The sequence below is a fragment of the Rhinolophus sinicus genome, linkage group LG01, assembly GCF_036562045.2.
Source record: "Rhinolophus sinicus isolate RSC01 linkage group LG01, ASM3656204v1, whole genome shotgun sequence".
NCBI lineage: Eukaryota > Metazoa > Chordata > Mammalia > Chiroptera > Rhinolophidae > Rhinolophus > Rhinolophus sinicus.
The window spans coordinates 12,987,693-13,008,598 of NC_133751.1; the positions used below are offsets into that span (position 1 = coordinate 12,987,693).

At 37.3% G+C, this 20,906-nt stretch overlaps 1 protein-coding gene across 10 annotated transcripts in view; it reads left to right on the forward strand.

Annotated features, from left to right (window-relative positions):
* Window positions 1–20,906, forward strand: part of GRIK1 (glutamate ionotropic receptor kainate type subunit 1) — a 358,341-nt gene that overhangs the window by 263,863 nt on the left and 73,572 nt on the right. For all 10 annotated transcript variants that reach the window (XR_012494071.1, XM_074326222.1, XM_019729910.2 and 7 more), the window contains exon 7: window positions 160–303. Coding sequence is in view for 9 of the 10 variants with exons in the window: in XM_074326222.1 (XP_074182323.1) it covers window positions 160–303 (144 nt within the window). In the remaining variant the exon portion in view is untranslated. The remainder of the gene's footprint in view (window positions 1–159; window positions 304–20,906) is intronic.

The window sequence follows — 20,906 nt, forward strand, 5'->3', positions numbered from 1 at the left end:
AGAAACAGTTATTGGAGAATGAAAACTGTTCAGCTGGAGAATAAAATGGCTGTTGAGATCAGACAAATCGGGGATAAGGAAGCAGGCAGAGTGATTCCACAAGTAAAGGAAGGTAAGGAAAGGTGGAATTGAAAATGTGGTGTGTGTTTTTCTCGACAGACTGAAGCAGCTCTGATGTATGATGCTGTGTACATGGTGGCCACTGCCTCTCACCGGGCTTCCCAGCTGACCGTCAGCTCCCTACAGTGCCATCGACACAAACCATGGCGCCTAGGACCCAGATTTATGAACCTGATTAAAGAGGCAAGTGCTGCTCACTTACAGCCCCATTCTTTCTTTCCCTTAGCACGGTTTGACTTGTCCATTACGTGTGGTCCTCTCCATATGGCTCTGTTGGCATGATGTCTACAAGGGAGGAGGAGCCATCTTCAACCAGATTAGGATTTTATGGGTAAAACCTTGTCTAGAACCACCAGAAATTTTCCAGTGTGCTGCTGAGAAGTTTAAAGAAGCTACGAGATCATAACATTCATCCTCCTTCATTTCAACTATGGCCTCACCTGCTGCTGGGCCTCCCTCCACACATGTTTATAGAGTTCATAGGTGCTTATTCCATGGCCTGTTGCCTCAAGGAGTGGGTGGTCCATCACTGAAGGGAACCAGAGACAGTTCCTACCTTGTCAGCTCATAATCCAGTGGTCTACTAAGTATTGGATTGTACAGAATTGAACAGAAGGAACTCTTTGCCCTAATGATATTCTGATTATTATGCCATTTATCAGCTAACTGGAAAAGTTCAGTTCCATTGAAAACCTACCCAGGACAGAAAGTATTTAGCAAGAGGACAGGTTATTTGGGGGAGGAGAATTCTTCACTCTTGTCCTGAGATCCTGGACTATTCCTGACCCTTTCCTTTTCTTTAAGAGGATTTGACTTCCCTTCACAAGACCCTGTTTTAAGATCTCAAAACTTTTTAAGGATATATAGCCTTGGATTACCTTTGACCCCAACACACACCTCAGGGTGTTTCTGGACTTGACAGGGTGAAATTAGACACTTGGGAGCGGTCAGGCCTGACTGAGTATACACTGCTCTCTGTGAGGCTGCTCTAATGCTTTCTCTATGGGATACAGAGATTTACATCTCACGTGAACAGTAGCTTTATTCCTCTCTGTACTGCAGAAGGTTGGGGTGAGACAAAGCCATAAAAGAGAAGAATGGGAGGAAACAAAGAACAAGAGAAAAATGCCCAGCAAGAGCAAGGGAGAAATCCTAAAGAAAGATAGATACCAGCTTTGGCCTCTATCTCTGCTGGTCTCTTCACCACCTACAGACTGTCTCTCAGGCTGTTCAATCTACTTCCCCATTAAACATGACTCTGATCCATGAGGATGAGGACCAGAGAGGCAGGATGGATAAGGGTTAATAGTACCAGACTCCAAAGCAAGGTTATTTGTAAAGCTCGGACTAAGACATAGAAAGCAGCAAAGAAGTGTCCTTAACACATGGTTTAAGGAAGTGTTTACTCTGAGGTTTGGGCTTTGCACTCACAGGAGACTAAAAGGGAATATATTCTTAAATTTTGTGTTTTGAGCCCCTCTCCTACCTCACCTAGTCCTGGCCTGATTGCTTGGTTTTAAATCCCAGCTCCACTAACATTTATGAGCAATGTCACCTGGACAAGTTACTTAAACTCCTTGTGTCTCAGTTTTCTCATCTATAAAATGGGGTTAACATCTTCTAGCTCACAGCATTATTGTGGGAATAAAGAGTGAAGTAATACTTGTGAAAACCATGCAGGAAGGTATTAAGAATCTGATATATTAGCTATTCTCTTACCACTGGAATGGACAACTAATAAGAGCCTCACGCAGTTTACTGAGGATGATGCCATGAATTCAAAACAGGCAACAACAAAACAACAACAAAGAAAGCACCAATAGGCATAAAATAAAATACCGTTCTATCAGATACATAAATCTGACACCTATGTCTAATGGAAACATATCACACAGCCACTCCTCTCCCTGCAGTAATCATGTTTATGTTCTGAATCACCATCGTGATCACCTTGATCTTAAACAAGAAAACAGCTGGCTTCCTTTTATCTCATCCCGGTGCAAGGAGAGGCATGTAGTCACATGAAAGCTTGAGATCAGACACTCAGAACAACCCATGCCCCTTTTTGCTTGTATTTAACTTGCATAAGAAGGTGAAATTACTAAACCACATGTAGACATATTTAAAGAAATAATAAGCTCCAAGATGAGGGACTGCACTGAAAGCAAGAAAGCAATTTTCATACATTTACTCCAAGGAGTAAACCCCCCATTCTCAGATTCCACAGTTAGAGGTGGAAGGGAGATGGGGAGGGATGCTGTGGAAACCTTTAGCTCCCTTAGCCCATCCTTTCTTTTGTCTCCTGAGTCAGGATGCCATATGCTACCTTCGGCAGAGTGTAGGTATCTGCAGAGAAGATGGGATTGGGGGGTAACCAGGAGCAATGCCCCAGCCTGTTGAAGGATTGGCATGGAGGAAATTCTGAGGCAAACTAAAACATACAAAAGTGATCAAATGCACAGGTTTCTGTCAAGACATATATAATTCAACAAAACTTTGCAGGTATCAGGTTTTATTGGGAAACATGAAATAAGGTACTTGGTCCCAAAACTTCCCCTTTATTTTAGTAACTATCACTTTCTAAACAATTCCCAAAACTATAATTAGAAATAATACAAAGGAGCAAATCAGCAGATTGAATTTATGGGGTGGAGATTGAATTTGTCACAGGAGGTAAACTTCCCAAGTAGAGATGTAGTTGCATGTGTACTGAGTCCTAACTCCACACGTCATTTAGGATCAGTAAGCCTTTCTGACAGGTCTCCCAGGCTACATGTCAGTGTTTTAGGCTGACTAGAAAGAGGGGACGAATTAAAGAACATTTTAAGCATGATCGAGTGTGTTATAGTACCATCTCTCTAGACATTTTCTAAACACATTTTACGAGATTATAAATTCCCACTCAACAAGCATTACTGGGATTCCCTTATATAAGTAATGTTAACTTGGCTCCCTAGGGAAATATTTCCCCCCAAATTAGAAGATGTGTCTACTATCTACTAAGTGGAGGAACGGCGGGCTTCACTTAAAGCTCTCCTATGCTTCAGGATAAAACCTCCATCAATCGGCAGTATGTGCATGACCTCTAGTGACCTGGTTCCTGAACCCCTAAGCCATCTTTCTCATCTCCTGCCCCATCCCCAGCATTTGCTGAGCCTATTGGAGCTCCTCGAATGCACTACATGCTCCTACCAAATGCTCTCGCTTCTGATTGGAAAGCCTCCTCTAGGTCATCCTTTCTGTCTCAGCTGAAGCACTAGCTCCTATCTGCTGGCCCTGACTCACCAATTTTAGTTCCTTACTAGGTTCTGGTTAGGCCATCATATTTATTTGCATGTCTGTCTCCAAGCTGTGCTTTTCCAGTCTCGAGTCCCTACTTCTTGTGCAACGCTGGGCATAGGATGAGTACCCAGTAAATAGATACCAAACAAGTGAATGAATAAATGAATGAATGAACAAGCAAAGGAATTGAAGAACACATACAACCTATATGCAAGTGCCGTAAGACACACTCAGTACATGAATAGCATATGTAGAAACAATTTAATAAGGTACAGCCAGGGCCTGGACTGGATTTGTTCTCTCAGGATCCTAGTTCTGATGGAAGCATGGGGCAGGCGTCCCAGGAATAGGCCAGCCTTCATAACGCTAGATGTAATCACAGATTGCTATCTGGATAAACTTAGTCATCTAGTGTCTTTGTTTCTCAGTGCCCTCTTTTATAAAATAGGTATAAAAATACCCACTCCATATGTTTGTGGGAGTTCCATATATTATAGTACAGCCTAGCAAATGTCTGGCATGCAGTGGTTGCTCAATAAAGCATAGCTCCCATTAAATGGAAGGTTCTGCTAAAAATGTTTATCATGTAAAGTGGTTGTCAGGAAGAAATGAGGCAAAACGCATAGAACATTCAGTACCTTGCCTGGCATATGTCAGCACTGTGAGCTTGCTATTGTTGTTACTGGCAAACTGGCATCATCATCATCATCCTCATCATCATATTATTAGTGGAGCCCAAGATGAAGTAGCTGTGGTTGCAACAAGGAGGACAGGACCTGGTAGTGAAAAATCAGGAGTTCCACAGAGACAGGCGTGCAGCATACAGCAGGCCAACGGCAAAGATGTTAGGGAAAGACGGAACTTTCGATCCTGGAGCACCCACCTGATTGTTCGGGAGGGGCCCAAAGATGTTAGGTAACCATCAGCCAAGCTGAGCTACCAGAAAACCCTGGCAAATCCCAACACAGGTCAGGCTGGGAAATGATGCGGGGGCTGAATGTGGGGGCTGAGGAAGCGGCAGTACTTCCTGCCTGAGATCAGAGTCACTCTGGATCCAGAGGAAGTTCTACAGGCCGTGAGGAAATCAGGGGGTGCAGCTATAGAAGGAACAAGCACACTGAGGCATCTGGGAAGAAGAGGGTCTATAATTGCAGGTGCTGGGAAAGGCAGTGAACTGTGAGTATAGCGAAGGGAATCATAGATTTTAGGTGATGTCTGTGGTTCTTAACTATTTTCTGGGTTGCAGACAACTGATTTAAGCCATGGATTCATTGTCCCCCACAAAAGGCATACAAATTTGTCTGCAATTTCAGAGGCCTTAACAGGCTGGGTTCCCTGAAAATCATTTTAAAAATGTCTGAGTTGGGTGCTGAAAGTAGAATTTGGTTAAAAGGGCTTTCTAGTATGGTGAACAGCAAAAAATATAAATGAAATGCAAAGAGTCTTGTTGGGCTCAAATATAGTAGTCCTATGTGGAAGTGGTAAGAAATAAGTTTAAGTAAATATGGAAAGATAATTGGTGGAAATTGCCTGCTAAGCTGAGAAATTCAAATTTTATTGATAATTGATATGAAGTCACTGTTTTTCAGGAAGAGACAAAAGGATATTTCAAATAGTTTATCTTGGTATTTATGTACAAGTTTGATTAAATCAGATAAACCCACAGACTATTGAGGAATTGTAGACATTTTGGTTTGGAAGGAATCATCACTCACAAAGAGCTGAACGGGAAAGGAATTGGTTCAAGAGAACTATACAAGTGCTTGAGTACAACCTGACCTTCTCCCTTAGGTCTAAATCCATCCAGTTATTTCCCTATTAGAAAAAGCCACTTAGATGTCCAGCTGCTACCCCCATATCAACAAATTCCTAAGTAGAATCCATCACTTTATCTATTTAATCTAATATTACTATTGTAGGCTCATGTCAATTAATGACAGTGTAACTGGTACGTCAAATAAATACAACTGAGATAGAAAAACCAACGTATTTTTGCTCCAACTACCCATTTAAAATCATTCAGTGAAAATCTAGGTATAGTTCATGACTTTTTTTTGTTTATTTAACGTAATGACAGTCCTAGAGTCCCTTTCAGTTGAACCTCAACTTAGTAATTAGGATATCTATTTTAAGATATTAAACAGAAGTCCAACTTGATTTAACATCAAATTTCTCTTCTTCTTGAGTCTGCTGGAAGACTCTAGGAAAATGGAGGGCCATGGTTGGTTTCTCTTTTCATTGCTTCCTTCCTCAACACACCCTCAGCTGTTACACCTCCTACCAGCCTCAAAATGAGTTAGAACACTTCTTATTGGGGGGGGAATGGAGGGAGGGAGGGTGCTCTGTGCTCTCTGGGACTGGCTGGTAGTTTAAACTGGTGTCCCCAGTGGGCTTGGGAGATTTTTAAAACTAAGTTTTTTTTGAAGCACTTTCTTTGACTCTTTATGGGTTCCTCTTGGGCATAAATACAAATGTTATTTAGAATCATAGGAACTAAGAAGAATTTTGCAGAACCTATGCCGACACCCCCTTTCAACATTTCTGACATGTGATTGGTCACCTAGCATGTACATCAGTCTCTCCTGATGTTTCTTTGATCTAACTAATAGATCTCTGTTTCAGAGAGAAAGATACATTTTTTTCTCAGCCCAGTGACATCCAGTAGTTCACTTCTTGCCCTTTCTACTGAAGTCTCCTCACCCCACTAGACAGTCCTATTGACTATAAAACTGGACGATCCCATCAACATATTCTAGATCAAAACCTGTACCACAGGAAATAACCACTCATCTCTTCCTTGTAAATTCTGACAATGCCTCTAATTTCAATGCAGCAGACTTCTCCTGGTTGGCCCACCACCTCAACTTGTCAGCTCTTGTGTAGCCCTCTTTTATCACTTGGGAGTCGCACCATAATCCATAGTCCAACTTTACTTTCTCATGTTTGAGTCAGCCATTGGTCTTCAGCCTCTCTCACAGCAGCCAACCTTTTCAGATTTCTCTGAATGGCCTCTGGGATCTCTGTTCACTTAGAATGGGATGATAAAATGGCACCTGGAAGGCAAAGGAGTGTGAACTCACAGAGCGGCAACAGCTCTCTCCAGAGAAATCTCTCCAGCAATCACCTGTACCACACATGTGACCTCTTTTATAAAGTCTTATCTAGAACAATCTCTGGGGGAGCACTTCCTTTGTACATATGCATAGGGAACTTGGGAGTGCCTATCTTGCCACTCTAGTATTCTGATATTCATCATATTGGTACCTGGATTGAAGTATTACAGTAAGATACAATTTGTCACTCATATCAGACCCATACAGGTTGTCTAAACTTCTCCATCTGCCTCAGCACTCTCACCTAATTAATTAAATCCTGTCAACATTCTACCCCAAATATTCTTTAACAACCTTCTTTGCCCACTGCTTTCATCATTTCTCACCTGGACTATTAAAATAGCCTCTAGCTAAGACCGGCCTCTTGAGTCTCAGCCCCTTTATAATTATTGTCCACATATAATAAGCAAAGTGTTGTACATAAATGCATAGTAAGTATTCTACCCTGTAGAAACAGAAATTTGCTTGTAGCTTCCTGTGTCCACCATGCTGTTCTCATACAGTGGAGAACGGATAGGTTTCTCTTTTCCTGATTAAAGCCTGCATTTATAACGCTCCTTTGTCATGTTTCTTTCAGCTGGAAAGCACTGCCTCCCATTTTTCACTTGAGCTCTCTTGCTCAGAATTCATTTTCTCTAGTTAGCCTTTCCTGAACCTTTATTTGGAGATGGGTCCTCTGATGGACTACATAGCTCCTGTACATCTCTATGTTAGCACTTAACATGCTTCGTTCAGATACTGTAAGAAAGATCGTTCCCCTGGACAAGGACAAAGTCAGTGTATCTTTGTGTCCTCAGAGTACTGTGTCAGGCACAGTAGGCATTTAGAAGATGTTTGTTGAACTGAATCCAGGAAACTGAAATCTAGAAAGCTCTTAATACATTTTGCTGAACTAATACTTAATTTTAAACTATATAACCAGTTCCTAATTGATCTGGTCCAAAACAAATTTACTATATATGAGTGAAAAATTATTTCCAAAGGCCAAAATGTATGAGCTTTCACTGAGAGCTATATAAAATATGGGCAGCTTTCTGCCACTGTTCAGCTATGAAAATGTAATCTACTGGTTCAGTTTGACGGAATGAAGATTATAAATTTGAGCATATAACCACGATATTTAAATTCAAGCTTGTAAAAATCAGAGTAAAGAATAAAATTCTCCACTGAAGCACTTATATTTGCCTTAATATTTATTTGGACTTTTACCTAGTAGGGCAGTATTCATTTTGTTTGTTTGTTTTAATATATGGGATCCAGATGAAAAACTACAGAGTTGAAAAAAAAATTGAAATCCCTGGAGAAACATAAGCTCTGACATGCTTTTATCCTACTGCGTCTCCACTGAGTAACACTTAATACATGCCATTTGATTTTGATTGCCAGGACAAGCTGTCCCTTGGATTAATTAGATGACATTGGAACTGGCAGAATGCTCAGTCCAATTTCTACTATTTGGAAAAGCTTTCATTTTCTTTCTCATTCTGCACCTACTGAAAAGTACCTGCATTCTAACTGCTCATTGCATCACAACCGAGTTTGCACTGTGTAAATGAAAACCATTAATCTCAGCACCCTCTCACATTTAGAATAGTTAGACCTAAAGAAAGAGTGGATTTTCCAGGTACTTCTCTTAATTCCCTGTACAATTCTGGATAGAGAAATGAGATGAGTTCTTAAACGTTCATAGTTTACCATTTTGACCAATTACATGTATTGTCTTACATATACTAAGGAACTTATCCCTGAAGTCATCAGTCAATGGCTAGGTGACCAATCACATTTCAGAAATGTTGAAAGGGGGTGTCGGCATAAGTTCTGTCAAATTCTTCTTAGTTTCTATGATTCTAAATAACATTTGTATTTATGGGACAGCACTCAGAGACGCCTATCAGTTATCCTTCTTCTCCCATTCAGCTACTAACATCCTGATTCTGTACCACACTGATTGAAGAACTTGCTTTCTATACCACAGTCGGCTATGTACTCATATGTATGTACATGTGTAAGTGTGCACATAAACATGTGTTTCATTTACTGAAATGAATGTCATCATACACACACATATATGCATGTACATACAAATATAATTCATATATATTGTATTTATGGGGTGCCAAAAATGTACACAAGTGGACACTTTGGTCAATGTTGCTCAAGCAGTAATTCGCCATAATCAGAAGTGTCTGGATGCTGATGGTAACCACTTTGAGCACCTCTTGTAATTGCAGACGTCAAACATGACTTGTATTCATGTTTTGTTATTGGTAAATATTGAGCATTACAAATTTAATACAGTTTTCCTTTCTTAAAATGTATATACATTTTTTGGCACCTTCTGTATGTTTCTGTATACGTACATATATTTGTACATATATATACATATATATATGTATATATATGTGTGTGTGTGTGTGTGTGTGTGTTTCATTCAGCAGTTTGCCTTTCCAATCAATCTTAGTTAAGTTTTGAAATATATCTAAGTTGATGCATATTTATTTTCCTGGTTCATTCATTTTCACTGAAATCTAGTATTCCATCCTTTATTTACTCAACAAATATTTACTGAACACCTAGTATGTGGCAGACACCATTCCAGACACCAAGAATGCAACAGTAAGCAAAACAAAGTCCTCATTCTCATGGAACTGATATTCCAGTGGGGCAATCAGACATACATAGAAGGAAATATAGTACATGAGATGATGACGAGGATTATCAAAAAAATAAAACAGGCTCACAAACGGGTAGGTTGTGCAGCATCCTTGAAGAGAGAAATGGGCATTCCTATTTTATATAAAATAGAAAACATCTCAACACTGTCCAGGAGAAATATTATGTGAGTTATATAGATATTAGATTTTCTAGTAGCTGCATTAAAAAATAAAAACAAACAGGTGAAATTAATTTTAATAATCTATTTTATTTAACCCAATAGATCAAAAATATTATTATTTTAACAGGTAATCGATAGAAAAATTATTATTTTATTTTCATGATAGGTCTTTTATATCTATTCTGTATTTTAAACTTACAGCACTCAATTTGGACTAGCCACATTTCAAGTGCTCTGTAAATCTTGGTGACTAAATAAACAAATGTTTTCTTAATACAATATCCCATCCAGCCAGGCTAACTAGAGAAAGATAAAAGTTATAAACCCATGTAGGATCTAAATTTTTATCTTCATAGACAAAGAATGTATTATTTAGCTATAATAATGATCTACCCAGCAAAGACACTGATCTGACTAATAGGACCAAAGTCATTTGAGTAATTCTAGACTAAGTGATTTGATTTCCAGATTTTATTGATCACATTATCTACGTAATTATATAAGTGCCCTATTCACAGCCACTTCATACCCACTGTTTCTCACATTTGTGTTCTTACCCATTTAGTTGACTTGCAAGTACAGAAGCCAATTTATTACATTTCAAAAACAAGTCACCACATGCACCAGCACGAAAGGACACTAGTTTATCAAAAAAATAAAAACAGGTGCATATCCTAAGATAAATCCTTAGGAAATAAAAATAAGTTTACCCAGAGTGCATGGCACAGATATAGTTAAAGTCAGCGGATTTAGAGTTGGAAATCAAATATTGGCAAGAAAAGCTATTATATTTTTAAATTATGCAGTGATCCATGCAAGCTGTTATTGCAAGATAATGGGTTATAAACAACACACATAATAGTTAAAATAATTATATATTGAACAGATGAGAATATGATAAATGCATCATTTCAGGGCCTGAAATAGCTGACATCCAAGGAAGTAATGTGTCTAAAGGTTATGTTTATCATTTCTTCCTTTGCTTAATGTTTATTTTCATCGCCATTATTATGTATACTTTACATTTGTTTTTAAACAGTTTTTCTGAGAATTGGCTTAAAATTAAGGGTGACTGGACAGAGATCACATCGCTTAGATGAAGGGTGGACCTCAGACATTTGTCATTGTATCATACTCTGAGGACCTGAGTAAGACAGTAGTTGTACAGTTGGTCCATCAGGGCTGTATTTATACAATATATTAGAGAATGAGCCTCATTTAATTAAAAACAAATGAAATAACACCACAGTGAATTACACTTGTTAACTCTTCTATTCAGGATACAGAGCAAAGTGTAGAGCAATTTTTAAAATCCATAAAATTCTTTCTCTGTTTTCTTTTCTCTTCACCATCTCTCCCAAGGTACCGTCATCTCTTAATCTTACTGCTAGTAATTCCATGATAAAGTGTTAGCAAAAACAAAATTTGTCTAAAAGAATGAATATTAATCAGGGAGTCAAGTAATGCTTAAAGGTGTCATTCACTTCATGCACTTTCACAGCCCAATAAAGAATTAATAAACTTGGAAAGCCTCCAAAATTCAAAGAAAAATTTCCTTCGCGTTAGAGTGAGGAGCACGAGTTAATTTGGAGGTGCAAATGAATTAAATGTGACTGTCCCTCCAATTCTACCACCATAGACACCATGGCCTTGAGGAGGTCAAATGATTTCACCTCTTTGATCTGCAGGTTGTACAGTCTGCTTTTCTAGGTCTTTCGAGGAGGAGAGAAAAGGGGACAGGACAACAGGGTGGGGCACAGATATCTGTTTCTCATCATTGTAATTCTGTAGCTTTTCCTAAGTATCCTGGCCAGTAGGAAGAAGATCCAGATCCCCAGGTCTTGCTACCTTCCCTCTACCATTCTTTCACTACCTAAAAGTGTGTAACTTTTGGAAGTGCTACTTTATTCAGTCACATCATCTACAAACATTTTAGATATCTATCAAATGAAGATGGTAGTATTCAAAGATAAGTAAAACACTTCCTGCCATTAAGAAACTAATAATCAATTTGAGAAGAGATAGCTAACACAAATAAGTTAACGTAACAATTATTATGTATATGTACATAATAAATATATAGTTGACATAGTACAGATAGGTAAGATAATAGTTAACGTAGTTAACATAATACAAGATCTAATGAACTATGCCAAGGATTTAACAAGTAGCGCCTACAAGAACACAGAGACAATAACCATATTGTCCTCTCTTAAAATATTTGCTTCCATAACTCTAATTTTTCCCTTCAATTGAGTAGTCAGTCACTTTTGGAATAACACCTCTAATGGCTTTAAAACTTTTGAAATGTGACTCGGTAGCCATTTTAATATGCAGCATTTGATTTTCAAATACTGCATTGCTAATGAAACCTATTTTTTATGCACTTGGGACAAAAAGGGAGATTCCTTGCTACAGATTCAGGTTGAAATGTGTTTGGTGATTTGTTTAGTATAATTAATTGCACTTCATAATTCCCAGACTGGAAATAGTGTGCTCAATTGCATAAAAATATGATGGTGCTAAACATTGATATTAATCAATAAAATTATTACCAGAGTATATGAATCAATTAACACAAACTAGAAAAAGAATTGTCAAGCACTGACATACTAATAAAAATCCTATCTGAACTACAAATGAAAGGAGAGGTGATGCTTTCCAGTTTTGCTCAGGCCTGCAGTGCACTGACACCTACTCCACTGCAATCAGTCTAAGTCAGCTGTGTTTAAAGCTAGAAGTTTCTGACAATAAAATTTAAATTCGGATTTTTAAAAAAGAAAAAAAAGATAATGAGTAGTCAGAGTACAATTTTCCTTTGTTAGATTTGTGTGTTGGGCTCAGCAATTCAAGTGTTCTCCACGATTTGGGGGCAGAACAATCCATTAAAGAAGGAAAGCTTAATAGTATCCAGTAGGTGTGACAATTAAGTTCAAGAACTTGTTGCAACGATGTTGTTAACCTTTTTTGATATTGTAGGGATTATTCATTATGAATTTGTAACAATTGGACAAACAGTTAACTAAGTTTACTATTTAGAAGTGCTGAACATGCTGCGTGAAAAAGTTAGAGGACCTGAACTTTTCTCCAACAATTCATGGCTCTTGCATCACGATAATGCACCAGCTTACACGGCACTGTCTGTGAGGGAGTTTTTAGTTCCCTCTGTTCCAATAACTGTATTGGACAACCTCCCTATTCACCTGAGCTGGCCCCCAATGACTTTTTTCTTTACCCGAAGATAAAGAAAATATTAAAAGAAAGATATTTTGATGACATTCAGGACATCAAGGGTAATATGATGAGAGCTCTGATGGCTATTCCAGAAAAAGAGTTCCAAAACTGCTTTGAAGTATGGACTAGGCACTGGTGTGGGTGCATAGCTCCCTAAGGGGAGTACTTCAAAGGTGACTGTAGTGATATTCAGCAATGAGGTATGTAGCACTTTTTCTAGGATAAGTTCACAAACATAATTGTCACACCCCATATATGTCTAACAGCTTTCCATTAATTATTTCTCATAATGTGTTAAAGTGCTGTGCTTCTAATACAGCTATGTGCACATGTACACACACACACTCACACACACACACACTCACTCATATACACTTGAGTATTGGAATTCAAGAAAAAGTCCAGTCTCATCATGATCCTATTACATAGGAGCTATGTGACTTTGGGCAAGCCACATTGTCTCAGTGACCTCAAAATTCTGGGTCTTTGTTCTTCAGTAAATGTTCTAAAAAGTGGACACGAGTTCAGTTCAACTAGTTTTCCACCCTAATAATCTTACTCTGGGTTCCTGTGTTCCTTCTCTGTACCTTATGTCAGACAACCGAGGAACATCATATAAAGAGATAAGCTCCCACCCTGTGGGCAGCCCACTGGAATAAAGTCTATACAAGCTTGGTGGTCAGATTTACCCCAGTGTAATTACCAGGACCATTGAAAGAATTGTCCTATTTGCTTGGTCCACAGTTTGTAGTACTAGAATATAAAGTTTCTCCTCTCCATTAACGGAGTGGTTTCACCTGTGTGCCTTTGGGGGCATGCAAAGATTATTGTGATTCCTTCCAGGGAGAGGTATACAGCTAGGAACACCACCTTGAGTGTTTCAGGAGGTGCCTAGGACAGAGGTAAGCTGAGGACATCTTTGAGGATTGAAAGCCAATTACATTGGGAGCTCCTTGGCCACCCAAACCGTGTTACATTGAAGTTACTAGTAGCAGCAAAAATCACAAGAATGCATTTGGAAGGAAATATGAAGAAGGAAGAAGGGCCCTTGCCTCGGTGGTGACTAGTGGATGGACCCTGACATGAGCCAGGGGTCTTGTTAGTTCCCACTGTAAGGAATCTTCCTCACTTACCTACCCACCTAAAGGGCAGGTGGGCTGTGGGGTTAATCCTTCCCAGTGCCCAAGGCTGACTTCTAAGAGATCTCATGGGCTCAGCAGAAAAAAGAAACTGATGCTAAAGCTTAGTGCTGGGTTAAGGTGGTACCACTTTCAGGTATTTTGAAGACCAGTTGTTAGAGAACATTCAGAGGTTTTACAGCGCAATAATAATTTGGGAGCAAGAATAATCAGGAACATACAATGTTTTAAATGCTTTAAATCTATTTGTTCGCTTGATCCTTACAACAGACCAATGAGTCTGATCTCCATTTGACATGAGGAAACTGAGGTTTAGCAAGGTTGGACGATTGGCCCAAGGTTACAAGGTAAAACACGATCCGGATGCAGCCGTTACACCGCAAAGCCAATGGTCTCAACCTGTGTGCTTGCTCCACTGCCTCTCGAATCTCAGGTTCCAAAATTGGAAGACACAGCTTTAATCTCTGCTCAGTGGTATCTAACTAGCACGCTTCTTGACAATACACTTGACAAAACACTTGAAAATGCTTCTTTATTTATGTATGGGCTTTTATTTATTTAAAAAATATATATTTCTAATAATCTTGGGAAATTCAGAACACTCAGCCAAATTCCTCAGAGTCTGTGGCATAGCTGTGCTTCCTACCCCCTGAGAGTCCGAAAAGGCACAGATGCCAGTGGTCCAGAATTTTGCTCTGCCATGAAATGATCAGGAGTTTTACTGCATCTGGCTCCCTTTGGCCAATGAGTATTCAAATTTCTTTGACACACAACATGACTATGTCCAATATACTTCCTGTTACTTTCATTTGCACTTACAGGATATTAAAAGAATTGAAAAGCTTTAGACTGAAAACATAGTAGCCCATACCTTCTCTAATGTTCAGTTATTCAGCAACTTCATCTATCTGGCAGAATTACATTCTATTCCCTAAACGGCATCATAGAATGGCAGACTGTTGAAGTTTAATGGGGATGTGGCAAATTCCCCAATTCCCTCATATTGCTGTTGGGGAAACTGTGATAGAGGAATAAGCATAACAGACTCTGAGCATCAAAAATAGATCAGAGAGAAACTTTTGGACACTCATGCACCAGTATGTGTGTTTTTTGGCTTCTTTTCTAATACACTGCCATTTTCTCAGCTGAGCACTGTCTTTGGAGATAGAAAATATGGGTCTGAATCCATGTCTTGTTTCTTATTAGCTCTGTGTACCTCATACCCTCATCTCATCAGACAAGGCTAATGCTTCCTACTTCACACAGTTGCAAGAATGAAAGGAAACAGCTTTTGTGAAAATGCACAGTATATTTGACATGGGATTGAGAGAGTCTCCCAAAGGTGAAATATTTTATAGCAATATCTGTATGCTGATTGGAATGATCCAGTCAGGGAGGGGCACGTTGATAATGGAAGAGAGAGAGAGAGAGAGAGAGAGAGAGAGAGAGAGAGAGACTGTTGGAACAATATCATTGTATACGTGGGGGTTGGGGAAGTCTGGTGCACAAGTGAATATAAGCATGGACAGTTCATTTGTAGTGACAGGAGGGAAAGTAGAGAATACAAGCACAGTTGCTGGTAATTAAATCAGTGGGCATTGTGGTAGTAACTCATTGCCTCTGCTTTCTCAGTGAAATAGAAAGCAACATCATCAGCTGAGAGTTAGAAGGAACAGTCAGGATTCCTTATAGCAAAGAAACAAGTGAGTGTCAGCCACATCACCTATATTTGGAAATTCTTCCAGAGTAGAACCATTTGATGAAGGAAGAAATAGTCATACATACCATTTACCAGGATTACTCTGAAACATTTATTCTACAATCAATACTGAGCAAGATATACTATGTGCTGGAAATTGTGACAAGATTGATGCTTGTAAGAATGGTGGTAGATGATGGTAAATGGGATCAAATATATGGTGATGGAAGGAGAACTGACTCTGGGTAGTGAACACACAATGTTATATATAGATGATGTATTACAGAATTGTAAACTTGAAATTTTACTAACCATTGTCACGCAATAAACTTTAACTTTAAAAAAATGCATAAAGGAGAGAAATAATCAAGTAAATATAATTTTAAAACTGTCTTCCAAAATACATGTTATATAAAATTTTAACAATGAAAATTAAAAGTAAAGGGGAATTTTCATTTAAAAACAGAAAAAAAGAATGGTGAGACATGGCTCCTGACTTCAAAGAAAGCAGGTTCAATTATGAAGATAGATATGAAAGCAAATATGGGCCTCACTTTTGACTGACTTATAGGGTAGAGGGGCAACAGTGTTCTTCCATCTGATTTTCTCTGAAAGCCTGCCCAGAGGAAATGAGGGTTAGCTCAGCTTTAGAGTATGAGTTGGAATGTAGCACACAGCATGGTGGGGAAGCGTACTCCATACTTAGAGACTGATTGGGGACTGAAAGTGAATTATGGTAGAAGGCAAAATAGTATATAATGAGCAAAGGCCCGTTCATAAAGGACCTTCCATGATGTGCTAATTATTCGGAGCAATTCTTTAGACCAGAGTCTCAAAATATAATGTGTACCTGAAAAAATTGCTAGAAAAATTATTTCCATATTCAGCCTTCAGAGACTAAGATAATGCCTTATGCCCATTTGAGAATGATTGCATTTTAGGTATCACGATGAAATTAAATTATGTTGCCCACCCTCTATCCCCTGTGTATTGTATAACTCATCACTAACCAATGATGTGAAGTATAGCGATGCTTTGTTTTGTGCCATTATTCATAAGTAAACTTTCATTACTATTCACAATAGGGAAGATACTAAAATAGACATCAATAGACCTAAGCCAAAATAAGCATGGCCTCTTTGCTCTCACGATGTTAGAGCTAAGTGAAGATCTAACAAAGCAACACAGAGCAACAATGAAGTCATGCTGGGGAATGGGAAGCAGCAGGAAGAAAAGAAGGCCTGGATCAACCTTCTTTTTCCCCTAATTTTCAAAACAGCAGGAGAGTTGGGAATATGAGGAAAGGAACAGGCGTGTCAGAGAAGGAGGACAAGTCTCTCCACCTTCCCTTCTTGGTCCTACATGGGACAAATGACAAATTCAGTCCATGGCCAGGGCTTTAGTTGTCTACATTACTGAAATTACAAACCAGTGATTTGAACATCAAGCTAATTAGCACTTGAAAATTATATTTGAATACTGACTCCCTTTGTGCATCGCCTAAGAGAAAAGGATGAAAACGTTCATTATTGGCTTTTATGTAAATCGATGGTTTGCTTTGCCAAGTCAGGTTTTGACACTAATAACTTGTGCTGACTTTTCGGGGATAAATGTTAGAAGTTTTTTTACTCATTCTTTCCTTTAATTGATCCCATGGTAGATAGAGTTTTAAAGTTTATGTGGCATGATAAATGAGAGTAAACACATCTTTTAAGGAAGCCTCTTTTTTTTTCCATTCTAGATATTCTACACCCTTTCAAAGCACATATTCTGAATTGATGTTAAACAGGCTGTTAACAACATTATCTGACCAAAAAAAACAAATGGGGTGGGAGGAGGGAATTAATTAGGGAGTGGCAGTATTTGTGATTACAATTCTTCTTAGCAAGGAATTGAAAAATAAACATTTTTTTCTGAATCAATATAGGTGATGAGTATGGTCCCGTCAAATATTTTAAAAGGCAATTCCAACAATTGCAAGAGATTTGGTTTTAAAGAAATAATGAAAATTTGTAACTGTGACAAATTGTTGACCTAAGTTTGAAACTGGATTAAGTTTGCTGCATTCAGTGAGTTACACATTTTCTTTTCATCTTGCTATTATTAGAAATGGAAACAGAGCATCTTTACACAAAGCACACGTCTAGCCATGGATTGCAATTACCTTCACAGTCCTCACATTTATCAACAAGATTTAAAAAAAAAAAAAATTTTGAAAATAAAGACAATAAGTGAAATTCTCTCTGTGAAATGTTAGCTGAGCTTTAGGCAATTATTCTGCATTTGTTTAACTTGATAAAATTCACATTTCAGACTTTAGTGCACAATCTGTCAATTCTTATATAGGGTCAAAATTACCAACTAAATTATATAAGTGCTTCTTATTCATGCTATTTTCATTATTTCAGATATAAATTTTTAAAGTTAATTATAGCTTATGAAAAATTCAAGCCCAATAATTTTTACTTTGACTATTTATGAGATTCACCAATAATGATTGGTGAAATAAAGGTATTTTCATTATTTCTAAGCTAGAATTATAAATTGAGGCATTGAATATAAAAGGAGGGAGAAGGAAAGGAGGACAGAAGAATAAAATACTAAAAATCAAACAAGAATAACAAAGTCTTTGGAATGAGACAACCTAACTTAAGCTTGAATTCCCCATTCACTAATAATTTTATCTTCACCTACTTAAGACTCAGTTTCCTATGGATTAAAGGAGATAAAAATGCCTAGTTTTCTAATTCCTGTCTTCTTACCCTTCTATGACCTTATGGAAAGTTTCCATGTTGTCTTGAAGATATTATCATTATTAACACGAATGGCCAAATAAATAGTAGCAAAATACCAGTTTTGAATAAAATGTTAGTACATATGATATATGAATTACATATTCATATATCATAAGATATAATATAGGTCAGGTTCCATAGAAGCACAGCCAAAGATGGGGACTCTTGTACAAGAGTGGGTGAAAAATGGGAAGGATTAAGAAGTATAAATTGGCTGTTACACAGTAGTCATGGGGATGTAGAGTATAGCATAGGATTATAGTCAATAATATTGTAATAATTATGTATTGTGTCAGCTGTGTACTAGATTTATCAAGGTTATAGATGGGAGGGGAGTTGGGGGCAGAGTGAAAAGGGTGACGGGATTAAGAAATACAAATTGGAAGTTACAAAATAGTCAATGGGATGTAAAGTACAGCATGGGGAATATAATCAATAATATGGTAATAACCATATATAGTGCCAGGTAGGTAGTAGACTAGTTTAGGGGATCACTTCTTAAATTATATAAATTACAAACTACTATGCTGTACACCTAACATAATGTACAGCATAGGGAATACAGTCAATAATATTGACTATATATTGGTACAGTGTCAGATGGTTGCAGGATGTATCATGGTGATCACTTCTTTAAGTATATAAATGTTGAATAACTATGGTGTACACCTGAAACTAATATAATATTACATGTTAGCTATATTTTAATAGAAATATTTTTAAAAGATTAGAGTAGAAATAAACAAAATAGAATCTAAAAAATATATAAAATACCAATGAAACCAATTGCTGGTTCTTTGAAAAGAAACAAAATTGACAAATTTGTAACCAGACTGATAAATAAAAAAAGAGACAGAGCCCAAATAAAGAATATCAAAAATGAAAGAGGAGAAGTAACAACTGACATCACCAAAATACAAAGGATTATAAGGAAATATGTCAACAAATTAGACAATCTGGAAGTAATGGTTAGATATCTAGAAACATACAATTTTCCAAGACTGAATCAAGAAGAAACACAAAATTTGAACAGATCAATTACTATTAATAGAAAATTGAACCATTAATCAAAAAACTCCCAGCAAACAAAAGCCCTGGACCAGATGCTTTCACAGTTGAATTTTACCAAATATTCAAAGAAAAATTAACATCTATCCTTCTCAAACTATTCCAAAAAATTCAAGAGGAGGGAAAGCTCCTAAGCTAACTTCACAAGGCCACCATTACCTTTATTCCAAAACTACACAAGAACATTACAAAAAAAGAAAATTATTGATCACTAACCCTGATGAACATAGATGCAAAAACCCTCAACAAAATATTAGCAAACCAAATTCAGCAACATATTAGAAAGATCACACACCATGATTAAGTAGGATTTATTGTGAGTATGCAAGCTTGATTCAATATGAGCAAATCAATTAATGTGATACATCACATTAACAAAATGAAAAATAAAAATCATATGGTCATATAATTTTACTGATTCACTGATGATACTGATTCCTATCTTCTTAAATAGATGCAGGAAAATTTTGACAAAATCCAGTATCCGTTTATGATAACAACTTTCAGCAAAGTATCTCAACATAATAAAGGCCATATATGACAAATCTATAGCAAACATCATACTCAATGGGGAAAAGCTAAAGGCATTCTCCTTAAATCAGGAACAAGACAAGGATGTCCACTTTCACCACTTTTATTCAACATAATATTGGAAGTCCTAGCCACAGCAATCAGACAAGAAAAAGAAGTAAAAGTCATCCAAAATGGAAAGTAAAAAGTAAAACTGTTATTATTTGTAGATGACATGATACTATATAGAGAGAACCCTAAAGATTCCACCAAAAAAACCTGTTATAACTGATAAATTAATTCAATAAAGTAGCAGGATACCAAATTAATATTCAGAAATCAGTTGCATTTTTATACACCAATAATGAATTATCAGAAAGAGAAATTAAGAAAACAATCCCATTTATAATTGCATTAAAAAAACAAACAAACTAGGAATAAATTTAACCAAGGAGATAAAAAACCTGTACTCAGAAAACTATAACACTGAAAGAAACCGAAGAAGATACAAATAAATGGAAATATATACCGTGCTCATGGATGGGAAGAATTAACACTGTTCAAATGTCAATACTACCCAAAGCAACCTATAGATTCAATGCAATCGCTATCAAAATACCAATGACATTTTTCACAGAACTAGAACAAATAATCTTAAAATTATACAGAACCAAAAAATAATCACAGCAATCTGGAGAAAGAACACAATTGGAGGACTCATACTACATGATATCAAATCATACTACAAGGCTATAGTAATCAAAACAGCATGGTATTTGCATAAAAACAGACACAGATCAATGGAAGAGAATAGAGAGCATAGAAATAAACCCATGCCTATATGGTTAATTAATCTATGACAAAGGAGGCAACAATGTACAATGGGGTACAGACATTCTATTCAATAAATGGTGTTGGGAAAACTGGACAGATACATGCAAAAAAATGAAACTGAACAACCTTCTTATACCTCACGCAAGAATAAACACAAAATGCATTAAAGACTTAAATATAAGACCCAAACCCATAAAACTCTTAGAAAGAAATATAGGCAGTAAACTCTCAGATGTTGCTCTTAGTTATATTTTTTCTGGTATATCTCCTCAGGCA